The sequence below is a fragment of the Eutrema salsugineum genome, unplaced genomic scaffold (genome assembly GCF_000478725.1).
Source record: "Eutrema salsugineum unplaced genomic scaffold, Eutsalg1_0 scaffold_8, whole genome shotgun sequence".
Lineage (NCBI taxonomy): Eukaryota > Viridiplantae > Streptophyta > Magnoliopsida > Brassicales > Brassicaceae > Eutrema > Eutrema salsugineum.
This window is the reverse complement of record NW_006256414.1, coordinates 3,485,480-3,513,124: the sequence shown is the minus strand read 5'-3', so window position 1 is coordinate 3,513,124 and position 27,645 is coordinate 3,485,480. Positions and strand designations below refer to the sequence as shown.

General features: G+C 39.1%; 2 protein-coding genes, 1 long non-coding RNA gene and 1 pseudogene across 10 annotated transcripts; 2 read left to right on the top strand and 2 right to left on the bottom strand.

Moving 5' to 3' along the window:
* The first annotated feature begins 1,610 nt into the window (after window positions 1-1,610).
* LOC18010064 (glutathione S-transferase U10) lies at window positions 1,611-2,656 on the top strand. The gene is made up of 2 exons (XM_006392020.2): window positions 1,611-2,003; window positions 2,082-2,656. Exons 1-2 carry the CDS (start codon window positions 1,680-1,682, stop codon window positions 2,454-2,456), a joined length of 699 nt encoding a protein of 232 aa, XP_006392082.1. The 5' UTR covers window positions 1,611-1,679; the 3' UTR covers window positions 2,457-2,656.
* Window positions 2,657-3,248: 592 nt separating this feature from the next.
* LOC112088983 lies at window positions 3,249-6,441 on the bottom strand. 8 transcript variants are annotated; one of them, XR_002900800.1, is made up of 7 exons: window positions 5,832-6,440; window positions 5,566-5,744; window positions 5,266-5,457; window positions 4,400-5,165; window positions 4,192-4,312; window positions 3,839-4,102; window positions 3,249-3,756 (listed from the first exon to the last, which is right to left on the bottom strand). It is a non-coding gene; the product is annotated as an uncharacterized LOC112088983 (long non-coding RNA). The 8 variants fall into 8 exon arrangements; XR_002900802.1 differs by having other exon boundaries at window positions 3,249-4,102; window positions 4,400-4,597; window positions 4,679-5,165; XR_002900803.1 differs by having other exon boundaries at window positions 3,249-4,102; window positions 4,400-4,638; window positions 4,811-5,165.
* A 59-nt stretch (window positions 6,442-6,500) lies between these two features.
* LOC18009848 lies at window positions 6,501-8,341 on the top strand. The gene is made up of 4 exons (XM_006392019.2): window positions 6,501-6,522; window positions 7,297-7,731; window positions 8,054-8,104; window positions 8,202-8,341. The coding sequence occupies exons 1-4, from the start codon at window positions 6,501-6,503 to the stop codon at window positions 8,252-8,254; spliced, it is 561 nt and encodes a 186-aa protein (XP_006392081.2). The 3' UTR covers window positions 8,255-8,341.
* Window positions 8,342-10,400: 2,059 nt separating this feature from the next.
* LOC112087812 lies at window positions 10,401-22,797 on the bottom strand (annotated as a pseudogene).
* Window positions 22,798-27,645: the final 4,848 nt, after the last annotated feature.

Sequence of the window (27,645 nt, the reverse complement as noted above, 5' to 3'; positions counted from 1 at the left end):
TTGAGGCTATTGGCATCGGTAATATCTGGAATAATTGGCTTTTGGACAGCAGCATTTTTCCTACCAAAGAAAGTCATCCAAAAGATCAATTCCTTATGCAGTGCGTTCTTATGGCATGGAAAACTGGATGGCTCCAAGTCAGCAAAAGTGGCGTGGGCCTCTATTTGCTTCCCAAAGTCTGAAGGCGGGCTTGGATTGAGATCGATATCAACCTGGAATGATACTTGTGGGCTTAAGTTAATTTGGATGCTATACTTCCGTGCAGGTTCGATCTGGGTAGCGTGGATACGCCACAACTATCTTTCAAAGGCCTCTTTCTGGTCCCTGAATGATAGTAACAGCGCTTATTCTTGGATGTTTCGACGCATCCTGAAAATTCGTCATAAGGCCTTATCTTTTTTGACAATAAAGTTGGGTCGTGGCGATGAAACGTATTTCTGGTGGGATCCATGGACTCCTTTTGGTCAGCTTATTCATTTTCTGGGTCCAGCAGGTCCAGCCTTGATGGGTATTCCACTGAACTCCTTGGTGTAGGACCACCGTACAGATGATGGTTGGCGTTTACCTCTGGCAAGATCTGAGACTCAACTGCAATTGCTGACTACTATTGCCTTAATGTTGGTTGAACCCGGTGCAGATTCCTCTCAATGGAAGATCGGGGACAAAGCATCCCAAAAGTTTATCTCAAGAGAGGTCTGGATGAGAATTAGAGACATTAAACATGAAGTTACATGGCATAAGTTTATCTGGTTCAAGGCGGGAATTCCAAAACATTGTACTACAGCCTGGCTGTTTATGCTTAATAGGAACCCAACTTTGGATCGGTTGAGGGCATGGGGACTGGATGTTGAATCCGATTGCTTGCTCTGTGGTATTACAGGTGAATCTAGAGATCATCTGTTTTTTGACTGTGCATATTCAAAAACGATTTGGTCAGGTTTGACGACCCGTCTTCACCTATCATCTCCTCCCACTTCGTGGGCTCCCATTCTCGACTGGTTACCAGTAGCAAATCCATCTGCAGATATATCAATGGCGTTAATACAAGGTTGGCAGGCCTGTATTTACGAAATTTAGAAAGAGAGGAATCAAAGGTTCCATCATGGCACCACGCGTCCGCCTCAAGTGATCCTGCAGAGAATGTTGGTGGTTCTGAAGAATAAAGCAATCGCTTTGAGAAATTTGGGACTCCACTGCGGTCCTCGTCTACTCCGTGTCTGGTCACCGGGATGACATTAAGCGTTTCTTTGGCTGGCTTGTTGCTGTTTACTTATGCTGTTGGCATCTGATCCTTCCCCCCCTTTTTCTAGTTCCTTTATGTTTTTAATGGTTGTTTTGGTTCTTGTTTGTTTCTTGTAAAACTCTTTATCTTAATGAAGGCCTTTTAACAAAAAAAAAAAGATAAGGTGATAGTTATGAGAGAAAAAAAAACAAATTAAAATGTTGAAAACAAGATAAGAACAAGACAAAACTTTGGACGAAAGAAAATTCAAACTTCAAAGTGGAAAAACTTCAAAGTCAAAACTTTGAACAAAAGAACAAGACAACAAGATCTAGACACCCTCGTCTTAAAACTCTATAAGAGTAAATAATGAAGCACAAATCATAATCCCAAAAAAATTTGGGTACGTAAGAGAAAGTAAAAAAAAACAAGAAAAAAAAAACAGAGTTTTGAAAGAATGGAGGAAGAGAAGAGTAAAGTGACACTACATGGGATGTGGGCAAGCACATACTCGAAGAGGGTTGAAATCGCCCTTAAACTCAAGGGTATACCCTTCAAGTATGTCGAAGAAGATCTAAAGAACAAGTCGGATTCGCTGATTCAACTCAACCCGGTTCACAAAAAGATTCCTCTCCTTGTCCATGATGGTAAACCACTCGCTGAATCACAAGTGATTCTTGAATACATCGATGAAACGTGGAAGAACTCTCCTCGTCTCTTGCCAGAAGATCCTTATGAAAAGGCCCAGGTCCGGTTCTGGGTCAGCTACATCATCCAACAGGTGTTTTCCCGGATCTCTCATCAGAATATCCTATACACTGATATGGTTATTAAAGGAATGATTGTTTTTTTGTTGCAGGTGTATGAGGTCTTTGGTCGTATTCTGTTCCAAGAGGGTAAAGCTCTAGCAAAGTCTGTAGAAGAGGCTCAAGAGAGACTCAGAGTTCTTGAAGAGGGACTCAAGAAGCATTTCCCAAACAAAATACTCAGAGAGAATGATGATGTTGGGCTTTTGGAGATAATCATCTTCACTTCTTTTGGAGCCCACAAAGTTTATCATGAAGCACTCGGTGTAGAGATAATTGATCCAGTGGACACTCCGACTTTATACAACTGGATAGAGCGCCTGCAGGAACTGACTGTGATGAAAGAATGTGAAGTGCCTCATGATAAGTTGGTGACCTCAATCCAGAACTATAGACAAGAGCATCTCCAGAAGACTGCAAATGCGTAAAGAGATTAAAATGTTGGTCAATGGTTTTAATGTCCCAGAAAATAAGAGTTTTAAGAGTTCGATTATTATTTGACAGTAAAAAATAATTCCTTGAAACAGTTATTTATGAACTTATGGCAGTTACTAATGTATGATAATAAAACTAAATAAATCATTTGTGGTATCTCCATGCTTTCAATAGCCACTTGATACACTTTGTTGTTATACCTTTGACAGAAATACCTTTGTTTTAACTAGTACTTTTTGCAGTTCTAATATTTTTTACTTATTTTCTCTTTCTCTTTAAGGTTTTTGATTTGTTTCGGTTTATAACGTGGTTTGGGTTTTTATCAGTTTGTTGTGGTTTATTGAAACCAAAACAAAATGAAACATATTTGTAATTCGGTTTGCTCGAGTATAATTACGTTTTGGTTTGTTTTGTATTCTTGCTTTATTTTCGACAAAAGAATTACTTAAATATTATCATATTTTGTTATATGATTACATATTTTGCCTAAAAAATTAGATGATTACATAATATTATTAATAAATAGTTTAAATTTTGAGAAAAAATTGAAAATTTTGGTTTATTTAGTAAGGTTTCATTTCAAACACTAAAATTCATTCCGGTTTGGTGTTGGTTTTGGCTGTTGGTCTTGGTTTTGATGGTAATGAATTGAATTGTTGACATATTTCGGTCCAGTATTGCTACATTTGATTTAGTTTGGCACATAAAAATTCGGTTTTAGGTTTAAATTGTGGTATGGTTTAAACTAGTGAACCCAATGCCATTTGTATAACTTGTTCAGTTTCTTAACTACTGTTTTTTATTTTTATTAATATGACCCTGATCTATAAGCAAATTTTCGTTTTAAAACTGGTGGAATCATTGCTGAGGTATGGAATGCAAGACCTCAAGCACATCTTCAACAGCGTATCTCCGATTGTAGGAAAGCAATATCCAAATGGAACCAGCAACACCACCACAATAGCCAAAAAGCAATTGTAGAAGGGAAAAGGCGATTGGAGGAGGCCATGTCAGACACACAAGGCAATAATCAGACCATTGCTGACATAAATGGGGAGCTACAACTGGAATACCAGAAAGAAGAAGCCTACTGGAGGCAAAGAACTCTTCATACTTCCACTCCATTACGAAAGGCAGACGAGCTTTAAACAGGTTCTCGGTGATTGAGAACGGAGAGGGAAATGCAGTCTTCCAAGAAGAGGAAATCTCAAAAACCATATCAATGTTCTTTCAGGATCTGTTCACATCCTCATGACAAGATTCCTCTGATACGGTGGAGAGGGCACTTCACCCCTGCATTACAGATGAGATGAATGAACAATTAATAACGATACCAACAATGAAGGAAATTCGAAATGCTCTATTCTCAATTCACCCTGACAAAGCCCCTGGACCCGACTGCTTCTCTGCCAGTTTTTTCCAGTCTAACTGGGGTACTATTAAAGAGCAGCTATGTTTGGAAATCCAAGACTACTTCAGAGAAGGATACTTCCCTCATGACCTGAACCATACTCATGTTCGTCTGATTCCGAAGAAGAAAGGTGCCAAAGCTGTTGCTGACTATCGGCTTATTGCCCTCTGTAATGTGGTTACAAGGTATTCTCCAAGATCATTACCAAGCGTCTCCAACCAATCCTCCCTGTTATCATATCCAAAAGTCAATCAGCATTCGTTCCAGGAAGGGCAATCTCGGATAACGTAATGATCACACACGAAAAAATGCACTACCTTAAGCGATCTACGGCTAAGAAACACTGCACCATGGCGGTCAAAACCGACATGAGCAAAGCCTATGACAGACTTGAATGGGACTTCATCGAGAAAGTTCTAACACGACTCGGTTTCCACCCTACTTGGAACAAATGGATAATGTTATGTATCAAGACTGTATCCTACTCCTACTTAATTAACGGAGCAGCTCAAGGTTTAGTTTTACCTCAACGAGGCATCCGACAAGGTGATCCGCTCTCACCCTTCATCTTCATATTGTGTGGAGAAGTGTTATCAGGACTATGCAACATGGCCCAGGCCAAAGGCAACCTCTGCAGTATTCGAGTATCCCGAGCCAGCCCCAGGATCAATCATCTCCTCTTTGCAGATGACACAATGTTTTTTGCAAAACAAAGCCAAGCTGCTGTGAGGAGTTAGTCAAGATCCTAGATCTATATGAAAATGCTTCGGGACAAAAGATAAACAAAGACAAGTCAAGCATTACATTCTTTGGACGTACACCACAGGAAGTAAAGGATAGAGTCATGACGACTTTAGGCATAGCCAACCAAGGAGGTCAGGGGAAGTATCTGGGTCTCCCCGAATACTTTGGAAGAAGGAAAAAAGACTTGTTCACCTTGATAGTGGACAGAATCAGACAAAAGGCCGTTGGTTGGTCAACGAAATTTCTGTCAAGTGCAGGCAAGATCACGATGCTAAAGTCTGTCCTCTCAGCCATTTTCTCATACACTATGTCGTGCTTCAAGCTACCTGCGAGTTTATGCAAAAGAATACAGTCGGCTTTAACTCGTTTTTGGTGGGACTCTAAACCTGATCAGAAAAAAATCAGTTGGGTAGCATGGAACAAACTCACCCGATCAAAGAAAGATGGTGGACTGGGCTTCAGAGACGTTGAATGCTTCAATGACTCTCTCCTAGCTAAGCTCAGCTGGCGAATACTGCAAACCCCCCAATGTCTACTCGCCCGAGTCCTACAAGGGAAATACTGCAAATATGACTCCTTTATGAATGTGACAAAGACCAAATCTGCCTCACATGGATGGACAAGCATTCTGGTAGGTAGAGACTTACTAGCAAAGCATTGCAGTAAAGCTATTGGAAATGGCAAAGATACTAGCCTATGGAATGACCCCTGGCTCTCATCATCGCACCAACAGAGACCTTATGGCCCAGCTCTGCAGTATGCAAAAGACTTCACTGTGAATGACCTGATGCATCCCAACTCCACGACTTGGAACCTAGAAGTAATCAACATTCTGATCCCTGCAGAATCACAGTTGGTGCAAAGCATTAAACCAAGCCAAATAGGCACAAAAGATGTCTTCATCTGGACCCCAAATGAATCTACTCTACAAAATCCGGGTATCATACCTCTATGGCAGAGAATAATCATCTACCCTCTGCAAGCACTAATCAAGGATCTTTCAGATGGATTCCCAACATCTGGTCAAGCCCTATCTCTCCAAAAGTTAAGACCTTCCTTTGGAAAGCTACTCAGGAAGCTCTCCCTGTTGGATCGAACCTACTGAAACGAGACATCTTAACTGACCCTGCGTGAAAAAGATGTGGCGAACCGAAATCAATCACACACGTCTTCTTCTATTGCCCATTTGCAGCTAGTGTTTGGAATGGCTTACCTACTAGAGAAGCTTTGACCCCCTCCACCATCGCAGACTTCAAATCGGGACTCATCGCTGGGAAGACCCTGATCTCTCTTCCCCCATGTGGACTTGGATCGGACCCGATCTTTCCGTGGATATGCTGGCAGATCTGGAAGGCAAGGAATCTCCTGATTTTTGAAAATCGAACCATCTCCTCCATGGAAACTATATCTCGTGCGATATCAGCGGCAAGAGAATGGAGAGCAGCACAGCTAACACCTGAAGCGCAACCGACGAATCCCCTGGAAGTCTCAAATCCAGATCGGATCAACGCCTCAGCAACGATCTGCAAATCGGATGCAGCTTGGCGACATGCAGATAAGAAGGCAGGATTGGGATGGACTATCTTAGCTCGGATCGACTCGTTGTTCAAGGACAAGGTACGGATTCCTCTGTTTGCTCACCTTTAATGGCGGAAGCTCTGGCCCTACGAGCAGCGTTGGAGGATGCAATCCAACATGGCTACAAAGACCTTCACATGCAAACGGATTCCCTCAAACTTGTCCATGGCATCAACAAAGGAAATCTCATCAAGGACATCTATGGTGTTCTTCACGACATAAATGAAGCTACCAAACTCTGTAACTCGATTTCTTTATTTCATATTCCCCGGCTGAGCAATGGGCCAGCTGATGGACTCGCTAAATGGGCCCTAAACTCTGTTCCTGTAACGATTCCGTAGACCCACGGCTTGACTTAATATGAATCCTTTTGATGATAAAAAAAAAAACTGGTGGAATCATGTCCGATCGCTCCACTTGCACGTGGTCAAGATTAGGATGGTCTTGAAATTTCTGACCACAATAATAATAAAACCAAACCGATTATAACCACCTTTAGATTTTGGTTTCGATTTACACATTCCTATGTAGGCCTGGGTATTCGGATATTCGGTTCGGTTTCGGTTCGGAGCCAATCGGTTCCGGATATTTCGGGTAGAGAAAGTTAGGATCCATCGGATATTTTTATAAATTTCGGTTCGGGTTCGGTATCTTTATTTCGGTTCGGTTCCGGTTCAAATAATCGGATCTGGATCTTTTTGCTTCAAATTTTTATTCGACTCACACTTTTTTAATAACAAAAATTCAAAAATATATATATCAAAACTTAAATATATACCCAAAACTCCCAAAAATAAAGAAAATATATCTGTAAAACCAGAAATATATACCAAATATCAAAAATATCAAAAAAAAACTAATATTTAGAAGGATATATAATTATACTTTGGATAATTCGGGTACCCAATCGGTTCTCGGTTCGGTACTAGCTCGGTTCCGGTTCTTCGGGTATAAGAGTTAAGATCCATCGGATATTTTTAAAAATTTTGGTTCGGATTCGGTACCTCCATTTCGGTTCGGTTCCAGTTCGAATATTCGGATCCGGGTTTTTTGCCCAGGCCTATTCCTATGCATATCCGGCTGATTTCGGTTGAATTTAGTTAATCTCCCATTCTTATTCTTAGGCTTCCCTGAAAAGAAATTGCCATGCCGCAACATTTCTGGAATGAGCTGCGAAGAGTACATGTCGTGTTCAGCATGGGACATGGTCGGATACAGACAACTGGGTCTATCATCCGGTTCGGGTCCACCCATGTGCTGTGCGGTCGGATTTGAATCCGTGAAAGCAATTAATCTAAGTAAGTTGGAGTGTGAAGGATACATTAGTGCATACAATCTCGCACCGTTGAAGCTCAGAGGACCTTCTGATTGGGCTTATGGTATACGAGTCAAGTACGAGCTACAAGGAAGTGATGCCTTTTGTCGCGCGTGTGTTGCAACTTCAGGGACTTGTGGCTACGAATCTACCGATGGTGGAGGGCTTAGGCATCTTTGCATCTGCGACCACCACAATTCTACCACAAACTGTGACTCAGGTTTGTATTGGTATTATCATATTTTTTTTGTCTCCTTTTCATTTGAAGTAAAAATATGTGCCGATGGATTTGTCTACATATTCAAACTTATTTCATTGATTTCAAATTGAGAATGCAAAATTATTATAGCATATTCGAATTTATAGTTAGGGTATATATTTAGCATGGATAAAGTTATCTAATTCCAAATCCAACACATTCTATATATGATTTAAAAGGATCTGTTTTTAATATCTGAAACTAATTTTTGCAACCAATTGGTTTACTCGAAATTCGTCTTATTTTTTAATTGAAAAGCTAATTATTTTCTTTGTTTATGTAGTTATAACACCAACCGGTGCATCTTCAAGTGTTCGACCAAAACTTATGGGATGTAAGTTTCAAATTGCATTTATGTGTTCCCTTGTTTTTGTACATAGTTTATCTTATTTTGAGCTCACATATTACCCTTTTTGTTTTTGTTTTTGCAGCACTGATCTTCTTTTTCATAACTATGAACATAAACCTTCAAAGAAGACAATGAGTTACTCATTAATAAAGACAAACTATCGCTTATATACAGAAGAACCCAAAAAACTTATATTGATTAGAATCATATATATGCCTGGACACAAAAATGTCGAAACCCTAATATATACAAAAACTTAAGCCAGTTTCGTACTATTTTAGGTGAGTTTCTCAAATCAAATAACATTACAAAAATGATATTTTATTCAGGAAAAACTCAATGGGTATCTCACTACTAATGATGCTCTACGACTTTTCAAGAGATGTTGAAGATGTCGACAAATCTAATTTTGCTAAGTAACTTTTAATCAAGTGTCTTTTGCCAAGTTAAAAAAAAAATTGAATGAAGTGTCTTTTGCCAAGTGAAATTTTGATTTTGCAAGGACCTCTTGAAAATTTTAGGAAGACTGCACTGTCGTCTTCTCTGAAATTAATCCATCTGCTGTGTTATTTCAAACCTTCCAATAACCATTTTGATATAAATTTGTGTAGGTACCAAGCAGTATGAATTTTGAGAATTAGCATGAACATTTTAAGATCTTAAGGCTTAGTGATGTGGTAAATATTATTGATTATCGCATACGGCAGCTTTATTCATGTTTCCACCAACCATTTACATTTCTATTTAATCACAACAACTATTTCGAAATACAGTTTTCAACAATCTTTAAATTATATACCGCTACTTAACGATAACTAGAAACTTGAAACCAAATTCACAAGGAGCCAAAATGCGAGTTAGGATACGTCATTAATATACAAAAACAAAAGAAAAGCTTTTGGTTGAAACATAAAAACCCTACGAACAATGCATGCACAAGCAGCCATGAATTATCACAACACACTTTTCATGGCAGCTAAGAGCATGTTCAATGGAAACGCTTATGTGTTTTTTTTTTAAAAAAAAATTAATCAAATTAATACAATAATAAAAGAATCAACGCTTAAATAAGAGGTTTAAGATCTGCTGCTTATGAAACAGGTGTCAAAATATGATAGATGGTGTGAAAGGAAAAACATTTTTGTGTCCTCGTGAAAAAAAATTTCACTTCTTCTCCTTGGAAAAAAAAAATACATTATTCTCTCCGACGAATCGATCTGATTCATCCGGCTTCCAGCTTCTTCCGCCTTCCGGCTTCCTCCGGCGAATCGATTTGATTCATCCGTGTCGATGTAAACCCTAGTTCCTCCTTTCAATTGTTACAAATTTCCATCCCGATCAGAACATGCAATTGATTTGTTTGTAGCTTTGGTGACTTTTGTGCTCTCTTTTTTTTTTTCTCATATTGATAGATTGATAGATTTGGAGGGATGACTCTAGGGTTGTTATTGGGTATCGGAAGATCATTCCGAAGACTTCTGGAAAGATTATGAGAGCTTGTATCATACTTCACAATATGATAGTAGAAGACGAGCGAGATGGATACAGACACTTTAATATCGAAGAATTCCAACAAGGTGAAGGAGGCGAAAGTTCAAATGTCGATCTCACGTATTCCACAAGTATGCCTACAAATATTGCAAATATGATGAGTACTCATCTTAGAGTTCGTGACATAAATCAGCATCATCAATTGCAAACCGATTTGGTAGAGCATATATGGAACAAATTTGGACATGATCAAAATAACAACTGAACATTCATTTCTTCAAAATGTTCTGAAATTTATATTTAAAAGTTTCAAAATTTCTGTTTAAATTTGTATTTGTATCATCTATGTTTATGTTGATTTTATGTTATCTATGTTTTATTTGAAATTAAATTTATCTTCTATTAAAAAACAATTAAAAATAATAATTTAAGCACCCCTAATAGGATTCTACCATTGGAGCTTACAAAATCAAAAATGCTTAACAAAAGTTCTTAACTTCAAATTAATAATTAAATAATACTTAAACATCTCATTATAGTTGCTCCATTGAACATGATCTAATGCATCCAACGTTACTTCACTACTCTCTCCTGCGCAAAACTAATTAAAACCAAATAACAAAACCAAAGAAAAAAACAAATAAAGAAACTTAAACAAAACCCATCAAAGCATACATGACGGGTCTTCGCATGGCCATCCAGCGACCGGCCATGTGACACTTTCCACCACTTCCGGTACACTCACACCACTAAACCGGTTCAGTGACGTCAAATACCGTCAACAACAAAATCATACGATCTCGACGGAAGCGTCGGAGGAAACTTGATTATGCTCTTTCATCACCCGTTTCCTAACCCCGTTAAGCCACGTACGTGGCACATCCCAAGACAACGTCGTACATGCTTAGCGCAAAGTATACACGGATACACCAGTACCAGCAATAATCCCATTAGCAATGGAATAAGTCAACGGCATAAGCAAGATCGTTACAAACGCCGTTACGGCTTCTTTAGTCTCTCCCCATCTAATATCTTCACAACTCCCATCATCATCACACCAACCATCACTAGCGAGGGCCCCACCACCGACCTAGGCACGGCAGTCACTAACGGCGTCAAAAACATCGATGCCAAGAAATACATTCCGATGATAACGGCCGTTAGCCCCGTTTTTCCTCCTTCTTTCAATCCCGCCGATGACTCCACGAAAGTCGCCGTCGTTGTAACTCCTAAGGCAGACCCCACCACGTAGAAGCCAGCGTCGACTAAATACGCGGTGTATTCTCCTTTGAACTTCCCGTCCTCCTCCATGAAGCCTCCGATCTCGGCCATCGTGTAGAGAACTCCAGTCGTGCCAAGGAGATACGTAGAAGAGAGTAGCGAACGCGACCCTAACCTCGCTCCTTCTAAACTCCGTGACAAATTAGATTTGGAAGATTTTCACTTGTATTACTTAGGCTCATAAGACCTGTATTTATACAATTACAATCGTTAACCTAGGACCAGAAAAAGAAATATACACTAAATGTATACATAGATATAGAATATCTTAATACCCCCTCAAGTTGGAGCATATAGATTTGATATTCCCAAATTGGACAAGAAAACGTCAAATTCTTTCTTCCCTAATGCCTTGGTAAAAATATCAGCAAGCTGGTCCTTCGTGGAGACGTGAATTGATCATCACATATAAAATGACAATCCACTTCGACGTGTTTAATTTGTTCATGAAAACTGGATTCACACTAATGTGTAGAGCAGGTTTATTGTCACAGAAAAGTGACATTGGTTCAGAGTGGTCAAAACCCATGTCACGAAGCAAAGCTTTTATCCACCGAAACTCTGCGGTAATATCGGTCATAGCTTGATACTCAGCTTCTGTAGATGAACGAGAAACCGTATCTTGTTTCTGGCATTTCCACGAGACAGGTGAAGAACCAAACTGAACAATGTAACCTGTGATGGATCTTCGTGTTAAATGACAAGCAGCCAAGTCCGAATCACACCAACCACTGACGTGAAATTTTGCTTCAGCCCGAAGAAGAATACTTTTCCCAAGAGTACCCTTGAAGTAACATACCACTTTCAAAGCCGCAAGCCAATGTGCCTCCTTGGGTGCATGCATAAATTGAGAGAGCACGTGGGTCGTATATGCAAAATCAGGTCGTATAGCAGCAAGATAAATAAGTCATCCCACTAAACATCGAGAAAACTCCCGATCGGCAAAGATCGGCAAGTAAAGGACCCTCAGCCAGACTTAACGTGTGATTCTGATCAAGAGGAGTGCCTGCCGATTTACAACCAAGTAAACCCATTTCTTCTACAATGTCAGTAGCATATTTGCGCTGACAAATGTAAATACCTGCAGGGCTACGAGCTACCTCTAATCCCAGAAAATATTTGACAGTACCAAGGTCTTTCATGCAAAAACACAAAGACAAATATTCTTCAGAGGAGTTGCCGGAGATAATTAAATCGTCAACATACACCAAGATCCGGAGGGAGACGTCATTCTTCTTGTAGACGAACAAAAAATAGTCAGCACGGGATTGAGTGAAACCATAAGTAAGAAGTGCATCAGCAAGCTTTGTAAACCAACATCGATAGGCTTGTTTCAAACCGTACAAAAACTTTTGGAGATGACACACTCTCGTTTCACCGTCTGGATGGAAACTACACTCTCGTTTCACCGTCTGGATGGAAACCAGGTGGACTTTCCATATAAAATTCATCATGGAAATCACCGTGAAGAAAAGCGTTATGAACGTCCATTTGGTGGACTTCATGATTCTTTTTGGCCGCATAATCTAAAAACATTCAGACCATTTTCATCATTGCGACAGGAGCAAAAGTCCCATCGTAATCAAATCTCTCCTCTTGATGATCACCACGAACTACAAAGCGCGCTTTATACCGTTCATTCATTCCATCCGAGCGGTACTTAGTAGTAAATACCCATTTACATCCGAGCGCCTTCTTATTGGGAGGCAGATCTTCAAGTCGCCAAGTTTGTAATTCTTCAAGAGAATTATATTCAGAGTTCATCACATTCTCCCAGTGTTTGTGTTTCATCGCTTCTTGAAAAGAACGAGGCTCAATATTTGTGGTCAAAGCCATCAAAAAATTGCGATGGTTAAGGGAAAATCGACACTACAAGAAAACAATCATTTTCCAACGGTCTGTTACGACGGTTTAAAAATCGTCGCAAACATACAACGATTGTATGTTGATTTTACGTCAAAAACGTCGTAAAAAAAATATCATCGTAACTTCGACGTACAATTTACGACGATTTACGACGATTATACATCGATAAAGAGAGATTTGATGTTAATTGCAAAATCATCTTTAATTGGATGTAACATTACAACGAATATACGACGATATTTAGCCGATATACAGTTACGACGATTTTACGTCGACAAAGAAGTTAGGTGAAGAACGTTTAAAACATGTTTACCTAACTAATGTCAATGAAATATTTTTATCGCATAATCGACGTAAAATCATCGTAATATTAATGTTGGATGTAAAAGCGATGTAAAAAATCGTCGTAAAAGCATCGTAAAGTCCGAAATTTTGTTATAAATAGATCTTCATTCCTTCTTTCATTCACAACACATCATCATTCAAACATAAGAGCATCAGCATCCTGGAGACCCATTTTAGGTCTCTTAAACCTTAGTATAGTGTTGTAAATCCTGATATATTGGGTTGTCCATTGCTGTAAACTCGAATTAGTAGTTATTTCTTTGAAAAAAAGAAGTAATAATATTAAAAGGTTTACTCCATTCACGTGGCTACACGTGACACAAGAGACCGGCTCTTTTATTGTATAATCAATAAAAAGAGATAGTATTTTGAGTTTATTTCAAGATGTCTATATACGAGCTAAGAAGCTGGATGTATATGCGTAAAGATTCAGATGGGGCGTTGACAGAAGAATTCAAGAACGGGTTAGAAATATTTATGTATCAGGCCACAAATATGGAGAGAACGAAAGATAGCGGGAAGATGTTTTGTCCTTGTTTGAAATGACACTAACCAAAACCGTGTGGACACATTTATTAAATAGAGGGTTTATGCCGCAATATTTTGTTTGGTATCTACATGGAGAAGGATATGGCAGTAATACTCATGGGAATGCTGGTAGTAGTAGTAATTATCAAAGTCATGTTGATTTTGATGAATCGAATTATGGTCATCAGCCTAATCAGTATCAATCTGATCAAAGTCTAGATCATGATAGGATGCATGAGATGGTGACTGATGTTGAGGAACCTAATGTAGATGCCAAACGATTTTATGATTTGTTAGACAATGCTAATTAGCCAATCTACGAAAGATGTAGAGAAGGTCTGTCTAAATTATCGTTGGCGGCTAGGATGATGTCAATTAAAACAGATCATAACCTGGCTGAGGTTTGCATGGATGATTGGGCTGATCTTCTGAAAGAGTATCTACCGGAGGATAACTTGGCAGCAGCAACATACTATGAAATACAGAAGTTGGTTTTTAGTCTTGGTCTACCTTCTGAGATGATAGATTTTTGTGTTGACAATTGTATGATTTTTTGGAAAGATGATGATCAGCTAAAGGAATGTCGATTTTGCCAAAAACCAAGATACAGGCCGCAAACTGGTGGGCGTAAAAGGATACCGTACCAACGTATGTGGTATCTCCCTATAACTGATAGGTTAAAACGGCTTTATCAATCTGAAAGGACAGCTGCATCAATGAGATGACATGCAGAACATACACAAGTAGATGGAGAAGTTGTTCATCCATCAGATGCAAAGGCATGGAAACACTTCAATATGATATACTCAGAATTTGCTAAGTTCAAACGGAATGTCTATCTTGGTCTGTGCACTGATGGTTTTAGTCCATTTGGTATGTCTGGTAGACAATATTCATTATGGCCAGTAATCCTAACTCCTTATAACCTTCCTCCAGATTTGTGCATGCAAAGAGAATTTCTTTTCCTAAGTATTTTGGTTCCAGGTCCCAATTATCCGAAGCGAGCTCTCGATGTATTTCTGCAGCCACTCATACATGAGTTGAATCAGTTAAGGTATACCAAGTTTTTTTCTTATTAGGTGGACCCGAATGATCCGGATGAATTTCCAACATGGTTCCATGAGTTACTACTATGTTTTTCACACAGACCGTCACGGTGCAAAGCGGGCGACAACTAACTATGGAGTTTGTGTGAGGGGTGAAATAGATTTTTATGGAGTTCTGCAGGAAATAATTGAAGTGGAGTATCCTGGATTGTTACGGCTGAAAACTGTTCTCTTCAAATGTGATTGGTTTGATCCAACTGTTGGAAGAGGGGTACGTCTAAACAAGTTTGGAGTTGTTGACGTGAACAAATCACGACGGTACAACAGGTTTGAGCCATTTATATTAGCTTCTCAAGCAGAACAGGTAACATTTCTGCCATACCCCCGAGTTCGATCAACAGGAATGTCATGGTTAGCAGTAGTTAAAGTGGCTCCGACGGGCAAGATTGTAGGGGTTTAGGATGTTCCACTGCAACAGGACACTTACGTAGATCTGATTGAACCAGATGTTGATGAGGAGATGTTAATTGACCCCCAGAACAAGCAAGTTGAAGATTTTCCCGATGATACAGAAGAAGAAGATGATGATGAGTTTGCCGAAACTGATGATGACGATTTGGCGGAAGACGACGGTGATGGTGACGAAGTAATAGAGGAAGATGAATCTGATTGATTTTCATGCACGTTTTTAGTGAATGTTTGTTACTATGTAATTTGTAACGGTGTTTGTTTGAATTTTTTTAATGATAAAAATATCGATTTTACGACGGTTTTACGACGATTTATGTAAACTCTAAACCCCAAGTTTAGGTTTTATACCCTGAATGAATAGGGTTTAAGTATTACGACGACTTTACGACCATTACGACGATTTTACGACGTGTTCACAAAACCGTCGTAAAATCGTCGTAAGCTTGAAATCCAAGATTTTGAATATTTTATATCTGATTGGCTTTTAGATATTTCACAAATGTTTTTGATAGGTTATCTTATTTTATACTCCCTCCGTTTCACAAAGAGTGTCGTTCTGACATTTTTTTTTTTTCAAAAAGAATGTCGTTTTAGAATTCAAATGTAAATTTTGACATAAAATACCAGTTTTAACCTCAAAAATAAATTCAGAAAATTGTTATAAATATAATTCCAAGCGTCATTTTCTGCAAATTATTAAGGGTATAAGAGACATTGTATCTTATTTCTTAATTTGTGTGAAGAATGTTAGAACGACACTCTTTGTGAAACGGAGGGAGTATGAAAAGTATTCAATCTGATCAAAATCAGAAATTTGAAAAAAACATACATATTTACAAGTTCATGCATGTTTTTGTAAATGTTAAGTAAAAAGTTATAAATTAGATAAGATGATTTCAATATTTATTATCTCATGTGCTAAATCCGTCATACATGCAAAGTTATGAACCTATTGTTATATGTTAGCATAAAATAAGCTTTGCAAAGTTCTTTATGCAATCAGCCTTTTGAAAGATTTAAGGTTTGATAACTTTTTTAAAAAACATCGTAAAACCGTCGTACAAGAGTCGTAACATTACGACGTTTTTACGATGATTGTTCGTTAAACCGTCATTAAACCGTCGTAACGTTGATGACGATCAGCCTCCGGATTGGCTCCAGATCCGAGGTACGAGGTTATAAATGTTGGCGTGGTACGACGGTTTTACGACGATTTAATGAACATTCGTCGTAAAAGTGTCGTAATGCTCAAACGCTGTGAACAAGACACGTGTCCTGTCATGCACTGGTACGATGGTTATACAACCAAATCGTCGTAAAATCGTCATAACGTTACGACGGTTTTACGACGATCACAAAATCTATATAAGGGACGCGAGTTTTCCTCCTTCGTCGCTCATTCCTCACTTCTCTCTCTCTCTACAAAAAAACTCTCTCTCTCTAGCTCTCCCTCCTTTCCCTCCTCTCAAATGTAAGTTTTTTTAAAAATTTTTTTTTCATTCTCATTTATATTTCGTTTAAATTTTAATCATTAGATAGATATAATTAGGGGATTTAATTAGATTCGGAATTTAGATAGGCCTGGAATCTATAAATAAATTATATAATTAGTAATTATATTTCATTTAATTTTGTAGATTATTCAAATGGCTCCTCGGACAAAGAGGTTCCACTACCGAGAGATGGTAGATCCGGACGGTACGGCTCCGTCCGGCTCAGCTACAGGGTCCGTCATCCCGGAGTCCTCGGGAACACAACAAACGGTTTCACAACCGGTCGTTGTACCACAGCCTGCACCGCCTCCACCACCACCAGCCGAGCCAGCAGCCCCAGCACCAGCCGCAGCCCTGATACAGGCTGTATCGTATGCCCAATTTACGGTTCAGGATCTTCTACGCCAACCGGGTCGTGAGAGTATGAACAAACTCGATCCGGATCGAGCCCCAGGGACATTTTGGTACGATTTTTTTTTTTCAAATTTTTTTTAAAAGAGTAATATTTATAATTAATTTGAAATATCTAACTAATTTTTTTTATTTTATACTGACTAGATTTATGACCGACAACGCGGTCGGTCGTAACGTTGCCGACATCATCAAGGGGTTTTTATTACAACCCCATACCAGCTGGAAGAACCTGGATCAGGCAACTTTTGACACTTGGTTCAAGTGTTTTGCGATAAGTACTTCTTTAAAATTTCGATTTATATTATTATTTTTTATTTTTTACAATAATTATTAACTTTTTGTTTTTTTTTCTAGCAAAACTGGCATTGGGAAACTTCCGCACACCGACGTGTGGAGACGGCCTTCAAAGAGAAGGTCAAGTTCCGCCTCATTTCCGACTGGAAGCGGAAGTGGGAGATCGACGGCAACAAGGCCAAGCCTGCGCCAATGGCCGATACCGTCTGGCAGGGTCTGGTGCAATATTGGTTGAACCCGCACAACCAGACTACTGCCGCCAAGTGTTCCACATCCAGGTATTTTTATATTTAGATTAAATTAAAATATGTGTTTAAATTATAATAATATATAGGTTTAATTATTTACAAATCCAATTACTATATTTTTCAGGAACGCTACTGACGATGCGGGAAATCGAAAAAACGTCCTACACACTTCCGGTCAGATTCCTTTCGTCAGGAGACGACTTATGATGGTAAATTTTAATTAATGAGTTTTTGTTTTTAAATAATTAACTCTTATTTGTCTTATTAATAATTTCATTTTGATTTTGTAGGTCGAAGAAAACGGGGGAGAACTTCCTCCGATGACGAAGGTCTTCGCCGAGACCCATAAAAAGAGGAACGGCGAATTCACAGATCCTCGGGCGGAAGAGATCTACAACGCTGCCTGTGCGCGGATCGAGGATCAGTATACGCAGCTCACTCAGCAGGCGCCTCCGACGTCTCCTGGAGGTAGCTCGGTCCAATCCACCCCGACGGTGGCGGAGATATCCAGATCTTTGAAGAGGTAAGTGTATTATTTTTCCTATTTAGTGTAATTTTAACGTTATATTGTACTTTTTTACATAATTTTTCTACATATTTTCAGGTTGCCCCTAAGAAGAAGGGCCTGGTCTTAGGGATGGGATCTATCCGTGATACCCCAGTCGCTACGGCGACTGGTCATGTCCGGGCAGCGAATCCGCTTATCCGCCAGGAGATTCATCAGATGCGGACCCAGTATGAGACGAAGATCTACCAGTTGTACAGTCTCTTCGAGATTATGGGGGCCGACAACCCGGTGCTCATGGCGCAGTTGGACAGATTGCGGGCAGCTGGAGTTGTCGGGTCATCTGCTTCATCTTCTAGGAGGCAACCACCGGTGCAGACGGACGAGGAGATGTTCCGGTCTCTCGGGGTTGATCCTCTTAGAACCGGGGATCAGGCGCCGGAAGCCTCCAACCGAAGACCCGCGGATCAGGCGCCTAAAGCCTCCAACCGAAGACCCGGCAAAGAACATGTTGGGAGCAGGACGATGAAGGGATCGACATTAGTTTAGAATTAGATCTTTGGTTTTTTTTTGTAATTATTATAATTTTTTATTTTGAATTTTAATTAAAATTTAAATTGTAAATTATTTCTTTTTCTAATTTAAATTTTAATTCGGATTAAATTTTTTTTTTTAATTTCATTTATTAAAAAACATCGTATAATCGTCGTAATATATTTATTATTAATTTATTAATTCGTCGTACATTCGTCGTAACTCTTAGGACCAAATTACGACCAATTATTCGTCGTATACTATACGACGTCTAATATGACGAATATACGTCCGAGTTTTACGACGGTTTAACGACGAATAGAAAACAAATTTTTCCGATTGAATTACGACGAAACTTGCATCGTATATTATACGACGATCCTACGTCAGTTTTTAACTACGACTTTACAACGGTTAAGCTGTAAACCAAATCGAGGCAAATCGATGTAAAGTCGTCGTAAGCCCTACGACGCGTTTACGACGATCTTTTTACGTCGATGTTATGACGAATATAAACCGTTGTAGATTATATGATGATTTTACAATGAATTATCTTTTACGACGATGCGTTTACGACGATTTGGAAACCGTTGCTAGTTCGTCGTAATAGGGGTATTACAAAAACTTACGACGATTTTGGCCGTTGTAAAACGGTGTTTTTCTTGTAGTGCGATCAATAGAAACATAATTAGATATAGGATAAAGCGAACCTGAGGATGACTGAGGAGGGGGTGAATTTGAGTGGAGAGAGTGGGAGGGACACCCAAAATAGTATCAACAACATAATTACAAAGTTTTACACTTTGGATCTTAGTACGATGACCCTTACCGAGTTTTTCTTCTGTCTGATCAATGGGTGGGTCCGGATTATTATCGAGAGTAGGAACAGTAGTGGGAACAACGACAGGAGCCTGGGGATCAGGATCATCATCATTGTCAGAAGGAATATGTGAGACCACAGAAGTAGACGAACCAGCAGAGTCATTTGTCATTTAAAAACGTGTGATGGTTCATCGTCAACTAGAGTATTCGTCATTGGAGAAGGAAGCACATTGTCATTTGAAATCACCACAGAGTCATAGTGAACAAACGGAAACTCTGTCTCGTGAAAAACAACATCACAGGATGTAAAAATTATATGGCGTTCCAAGTCGTACAATCTCCAGCCCTTTTTTCCATAAGGGTAACCCAAGAACACATATCTGCTACTTCGTGAAGCAAACTTGTCTCCTTTGTGATCAAGATTGTGAGCATATGCAAGACACCCGAAAACACGTATGTGTTTGTAACCGGGAGGGTAACAATATAGCATTTCAGAAGGTGTTTTATTCTGAAGGAGGGCCGAGGGATACATTCTCCCAATACTCAATCAGAAGGTTTGCCTGAAATCGAAAGGCTTGGGCTGCATTTAAAATGTGTCTATGCTTTCGCTCAACACGACCATTCTGTTGTGGTGTATGAACGCAGGACGTCTCATGATGAATGTCGTGTTCCCAAAAAAAGGCTGTAAGACACAAAAATTCAATCCATTATCAATTCGTATGGTTTTAAACTTGGTGGTGAACTGTAGGTCAATCATTATAATGAAATTACGTATCTGTTGTGAAACCAAATTCTTATCCGTGAGAAGGTAGAGCCACACAGCTCAAGAATAATCGTCCACAATCGTTAGAAAATATCTCGAGCCACAGAAAGCTGTTGTGTGATAAGGTCCCCACAAATCAACGTGTATTAAATCAAAAGGTGCTTTTGCATTATTCAAACTTTCTGAAAAACTTTGTCGAGTTTGTTTAGCTCTAAGACATACATCACACTTTTTAAGTAAAATCTCCGTACTACTAGAAATACTACTAACTCCAGAGACAATGCCAGTAATCTGAAACGTAGGATAACCTAAACGATGATGCCAAAAAACCATATCCTCAGGAATACTCGTTTGAAACACTGCCATTGCTTCTATGCCATAAAACCGGTATAGTCCCTCTCCCTCTCGTTCACCCGCTCCAATCAGCATCAGCTTATCAGTAGCTTGTCCAACCAAAAAATTATCCGTCACAAGCTGGCCAATGGAGATCAAGTTTGTGTGAAATCCTTCGATATAAAAACATTCTGTAAAGATAAGCCGGAGGTAAAATGAACAGTCCCCTGTTTTGATGCATATGCATCCGAACCAGCTGATAAGACCACCGCGAAAGGAGAGATATCACGGGTATCGGTCAACAAATCAATACGTCCAGTCATGTGGTGTGTGGCTCCTATTGTCTAAAATCCACAAAGTATAAATGTTCTTACCCACTGAATTTGCAGCAGATTTACCAGCATTGATCATCCGCTGCACAACACTCAACTGCTCATCAGATAGGCCTGCTAAACCAAGTCGATTGCTATCTGTGATCAAGGTATTCGATCCCATTGCAGCAGAATTTGCAGAAGGTATCTGTGTGCTGTTTGCGCGAGGAACCCCACGACCACGTCTTAGAGGAGTAGACGAAGTACCCCTGCCACCACCTCTGCCATGTGTCTTCTCTAGCCACCATTCGGGATAACCGATGACCTTGAAACATGAGTTCGCTTCATGTCCCACCTTCCCACATATCGTACAGGGTCGAGATGGATCACGATTGTTAAACCCACCTCTGAAATCCTGTCGAGAAACATCCTGAGTCCACACTTGTGTTTGTCGAGAAGCAGGAGAAGCTTGTGAAGCAAATCCCATGACTGGAACCTCTGTAGTTGCGTTTATACGAACAGTTTTGTTTTGCAAAATCTTCTGGTATACCGTATCCAAATCCAGAAGAGGAGAGATGGCACACCCTTGAGATCAAATGACTCCATGAAGAATCTCTTTCTCCTTGTTGTGCGTTGTGTTGAGATCGCACTCGCACTTTCCACACGTACATCGTTTAGTGCTCATACACTCCTCAATCACATCCCAGATTTTGGTTAATCGACCAAACTAATCATCAACAGAAGATCCGTTTTGCTTGCAAGTAGCTAAAGAGTTCCAAAGTTGTTGGAGACGAGCACCACTCTAAACCAAGAATTGTTTCTTAATAATTTCCCATAAATGCTTTGCAACTTCTTAAGTAGAGATGGAAGAGCGAAGATGCGGTTCGATTATGAGTTTAATCCAACCAAGGAGAATGTGGTTATTTGCTGTCCAATCTTCTAGTTTTGCATCGCCATCTTTTGGTTTTGGAATGCTCCCATCCAAAAACCCGAATTTCTTTCTTGAGCTAAGAGACATATGTAGATTCCGAGCCCATTCATCGTAACTCAAGCCGTTGAGAAGCGGCTGTGAAATTATAGCACCGGGATTATCGCCTGACGTGAGAACAAAAGGCGAGATTGTCTTGTATGTGGCTTCTGCTGGAACAATAGCCATCGTGAATCACTATTGATAAGAAGACGCCGCCGAGACGCAGAGAGCTCTGTTTCAGAGTCGAGAAACAGAGGTGAAAGAAAAAAAAATTTGAAATCGTGAGAGACGAGCACTTGTCGAGAGACTTGCACCGTCAAAGAAAAAAAACTAGGTCTTTCAGATCATAATCTCTGATCTCATGAAAAATTAGATTTGGGAGATTTTCTCTTGCATTACTTAGGGTCATAAGATCTGTATTTATACAGTTACAATCGTTAACCTAGGACAAGAAAAATGAATATTCACTAAATGTATACATAGAAATAGAATATCCTAATACTATGTGAAGCTTATAGCTCCTAATGTTGAGTGGATCTTGTGAAAGTCAACGACTTTTGTGAAGTAGTTGTAGTTCGAGTCTCCGAGAGGGGTGTGAGGAAAGGTTGTAACTTGAGTGTTTCTAAACAAAAAAACCACGATAACGAACACGATTCAGTAAATCATACTCCCTTTAACGTTTTTCATTAAATCGTAGCTCGTTATTAGAAACCCAACCACCGCTAGCCAAAACGTAGGACTCTTCATTTTCCATCCGAGGCAAGCTCTGGTGAGGGGATCAGAAGAGAAGATGCTAAGGTTTGATTATATATGTGTCTATAACCGGTTTATATGTGTCAAGGTTGATACAGTTCCTAGATAGCTAATAGCTAGAGTAATGGCAAGTATGAGACAGTGTGGACTCATGTGAAAAACCTGAATGTCCAAGTAGCTCAGACTGCTGAAGCTGTGAAGAGAGCACATGGAACTATTCTGAGAAAGGGAGAAAATCCCATGAATGATTTTGTGAATGCAATTGAGCTGAGGAGTGGAAAGACACTACATGCTGCAGCACCACCAGTCAGAGAAAAGAAAGGTGAAGGTCGTGGAGCAACTGCTCCAAGGAGGAGCACCTGCATTTGGCGTAGAAAAGACGATAGAGCATGCTTTTTTATCTGGAGCATCTGCTCCGGGCCACGAAGCACCTGCTCTTGAAAAAGAAGAGACGATGGAGCACCTGCTCCGGCCGACTGCTCCAGCTAGTCCTCTAGCAAGAGCTTATACACCTAAGGTCCTATACCCAGGTCCTCCTAAGAAGTCTCGAAAAAACTTAGAAGAAGCAAAATGCAGGGAGATGCTGAAGGATTTAACTGTGAAATTTCCCCTTATTGATGTCGTTCAGATGATACCAGCTCTTAAGCGATACATGAAAGGTTTAGTTTCTGGGAAAGCTGTTGAGGAAGAGAGTGTGATGATGGTCTCGACGGAGTACAACGCTGTATTGTAGAATAAAGTGCTGAAAAAGAGGAATGATCTCGGGAGATTTGTTTTATCAGTGAGGATTGGTCACATGATATTGGCACGTTTTCTCTGCAATCTTGGTTCAAGTGTGAACTTGATGCCATATTTTGAAGCCAAGTGACTGGGGTACACGATATTTAAGCCTACAAAAACATCGTTGGTGTTCTCCGACAGGTCCACCAGACTCCCTGTTGGTGTACTTAAGGATCTGCATGTTCAGATAGGTGATACACTCATCCCAGCAGATTTTGTGGTTCTGGAACTCGATGAAGAACCCAATGACCCCTTGATTTTGGGTCGATCCTTCTGATGGGCCTCAGGGTCGCAGGTCTTTGCGGGCCCGTTGGTCTGATGTTTTAAATTTATAAAACCCTAATGTCTGAAAGCGCACAGATGTACGTTGCAGGACTTAGGGTGTCAATCCACATTGAAGATATCTAATATGCAAAAAACTTCAAACTGAGATAGTAAGTGAATTCATAAACTCATGGGGGTTTTTGGTTTATGGGACCTAAACTAATCTTAACCTTATATTTACTTGAAACAAAATGCAACACAAATGAGTTGCTAAAGAAAACCTAAAGGATGTTCGACTCAAACTAAGGATCTAGACTCATAGGGAACGATGCAGACTTCTCCGGTTTACTCTAATCGATGTCTAAGCATTTCCAATTAGTCTCCGGGCGATTTATCTTTATCTATTTCCAGAATCTTCATTGAACTAGAATATGCATATGTATGGCTAACCAACTCTCGTTACCTTAACCAACTAATCACTTAAATCTGCCAATTAACTCTCACTCTCATGCCAGGAATAAGATCATGCATTTACTACTGAATTGTTTTCTCACATCTTCTCTACAGGTAGCATTCGACTCCTATAGCGACTATGTTATTCTGAAGCTAGGTACGGATCATCTAATACAACACTCTCGTGGCTCTTATCGATCCTAGGCTCAGAGAAGAAGTGATGAATCTATCTTCATGCGGTATAAACAACTTAGAAGAGATGAGATCTAGAATATGGTTTAGAAACTTAGAAATCCTAATCGAACATAGACTCCTATCGATGACTCTTTAGAAACTTGACTCTCTGAGACAAATCTATATGATGCAGGAAATAATAAACGACATGAAAGAATGCATAAGATGAAATAGAAAAGCTAATTAGATAAACAAGAGAAAGAACAATGGATCCAGGGAAGAATCTCCTTCTACATCGCCTAACCTTAAGAAAACAAAATTTGGTGGCTAAAAAACTCATTACAGGAGCACACACCCAATTATGACTGCTAAGAAATGTATTTATAAGTCCTAAGGTCTTTCAGATATTAATTAGGGCTTCTCTGAATAGGAATGACAAAATGGGCTTTGATGCTGAGCCTTGTGGCTCGGCATAGGTCCACCGTGGGTGAGAGTCCTCCGGGGCAGGTGAAATGTACTTTTTCCGCGGGTGAGTCTTTCGGGACTGGTAAATTTGGTCAACCTTTCTTTACATAACTTTTGATTGCACCGTTAGATTGTCCTGATGTAAAGTGTTATGGAAAGCTTGTTGTCTCCTCTTGAATGTCTCCAAATTTGAGCTGGATCAGACAGTAAGAAGGTCTCCATTTGAGGCTGGACTTTTGATGGTCTGACTCTATGCTAAAAATGTGGATTCCTTTCATTTTGCCATTTTTTTCCCTAAGTTTCCTGAAAAGAGCCTTGAAACTACAAACATAGAGAAATCATAATAAAAATTATTAAAACTGATTAAAAATTTTGAAAAAACATTTGACATTAATGGTGAAAATGGGTACAAATACGGTATTATCAACTCCCCCAAACTTAGACTTTGTTTGTCCTCAAACAAAACAAAATCTAAATCGGAAAAATATCATCAACATAAATCAGAGGGAACTCAAAAATATCAGCAAACATACTTCTAGACCTTAATTAGGGGCATTGCATCAATCAGATGAAATCTAGAAAATTCTCACCAAAATACAAACATAACTAATTCGTTAATTCGTCAAGCGAAAATCTACACACTTAGGACTAACTTCCAGTCAACTAGCTCTTAACATTCATTAAAGGTTTCAGTGATTCTTATCAAAATGATATTAAACAAGGCATTCAAGGCTAGCTATTCAGGGGGCTTTTCAATGGTGATGTTTGATGTGTTTAGAGTTATCTTTTTTGGAGAGACATGATATTATGCAAAACAACAAGAGAGGATGAAGCTGTTGAAAGTCCACAGTTTTCAATCACATTCTTCTTGCTTTAATATTTCTTATCTCTTTTCTTCAGGTTCTTCTAATAACTCCCCCAGACTTAGATTTTTGTCTAGGTTGTGAAACAGTAACTCCATTGATGAATACTTGTAGCCTTTGCCCAAAAAATTTCGGCTTCTAGGACTCTTTAGGCTTTTGTTTTCCTTTCCTTTCATTATTTTTCTCTTTTTTTGTTTTTTTTTTTAAGAAAGGGGAAACTACCTTTTGACATAGAGTCTTAGGGAGCACTAAATTTATCTTTCAGAAATGAGCTTTCCGAGGCATCATGAGGCTTACTAAGATTTATGATGCACTTCCTTCCCAGTTTCATTCAGTCGTTTTCTTGAGTGACTGAAAACTATGTTGTTCCTTCCTCTCCGGTGTTTTTGCTCATATCTGCCGATATAAACTTAAGAGAGAATGCATGAGGTTTGAACATAAAGATATGGGTTAAGTGTAAGATACCAGCTAAAGATGAATTGGCCATCTATGACAACAAAGAGTGGTAATAATAAGGTAAAGATATCCTAGATGTATATCGTGATGCCTTTCTTAAAACCATTGATGAGGAAATTAGATGTCAAGATTATGTCCAAGTAAAATGAGTTAGTATATCTTGTCAAAAAAGATCTCCATGAATAGAAGTCCTCTAGTGGGATTTCGTAGTGTAGGTACTGTAGCTACCGCCTAGTCTAGTACTAAACCTTGAAAGAGCTTTTTATGATCGAATGGTGTAAAAGCAAACAGATTGGTTATCATCATTGATTTTGTTATTATTCCCTCAAAACGTATTTGACCTTTGAAAACACATTTTGAAACTCAAAAGATTTTTGAAAATTTTTAAGAAAACCGAAAGAAAAATGAAAAATATTTAAGAGAAATACATAATGCAAGGGCTCATGCAAGAAAAGATGGTTAGCAAGGGATGGAATCCTCCCCCAAACTTAAATTACATTGTCCCTGGTATAAATAAATCAGGTAAGGATGAGAAATAGAGTATGTAATAATCGAAAAGATAAAGGTGTATAAGCAAACAGGTTGGTTATCATCATCGATTTTTTCATTATTTCCTCAAAAAGTATTTGACCTTTGAAAACACATTTTGACATAAAAGGGATCAAAGTGGACAAGGCAAAGATTGATGTGATGATGAGTTTGCAACCGCTGACTACAGTCAAGGGCGTCCGAAGTTTTCTGGGACATGCTGGGTTTTACAGACAGTTCATCAAGGGTTTCTCTAAGATAGCCAGGCTTCTGACGCAGCTGCTGTGCAAGGAGGTGAAATTTGAGTTTGACAGTGCATGTTTAGAGGCGTTCCAGACGATAAAAAGAGCTTTAGTCAGCGCTTTAATTGTCCAGCTACCAGATTGGAACTTACCTTTTGAGGCCAGGATTGATGCCAGCGACTATGCGGTGGGAATAGTTCTGGGTCAAAGGAAAGAAAAGAAGTTTTACGTCATTTACTATGCTAGCTAATAGTGACACAATAGTGACACTATAATTAGAATCACACAATATTGACAGATAAAATATAAAAGCACATGAAATAAAAATTTACAAAAACTAATAATATAATTTAGAAAAATTTGTTGTTATATAGATACACCAATAAGGATAACTAACAAAACACAGGTATTGTTAACATAATACAAACTTAAAAAAAAAAATATTTTAACTAAAACAAAATTATCAAACAAATTACTTTTTAAGAAATAACATATAAAAGTATAAAACTTATAAGAACATGAACATAAATTACAATCCGCGCGAAGCGCGGTCTCAATTCTAATATTAACAAAAATTCTTTGGACTTCAAAATCAATTACGGATTAGCTTCTACTAATACAAAAGAATACTATTAGCCGGTCAGTGTCTGGATGTTCAGAAGTAGGGAGATCTACAAAATACCCATAATACTGAATCGTATAAGCAACCAAACTGTTGAACCTATAGCATAAGACATGACGCAATGTGAGGTAGGCAAACCTGGTGATATTAGAATTTAATTGGAGGGAAACACAACATTTTTAGAGGAAAAAGCTCTATATCTTATCACTCT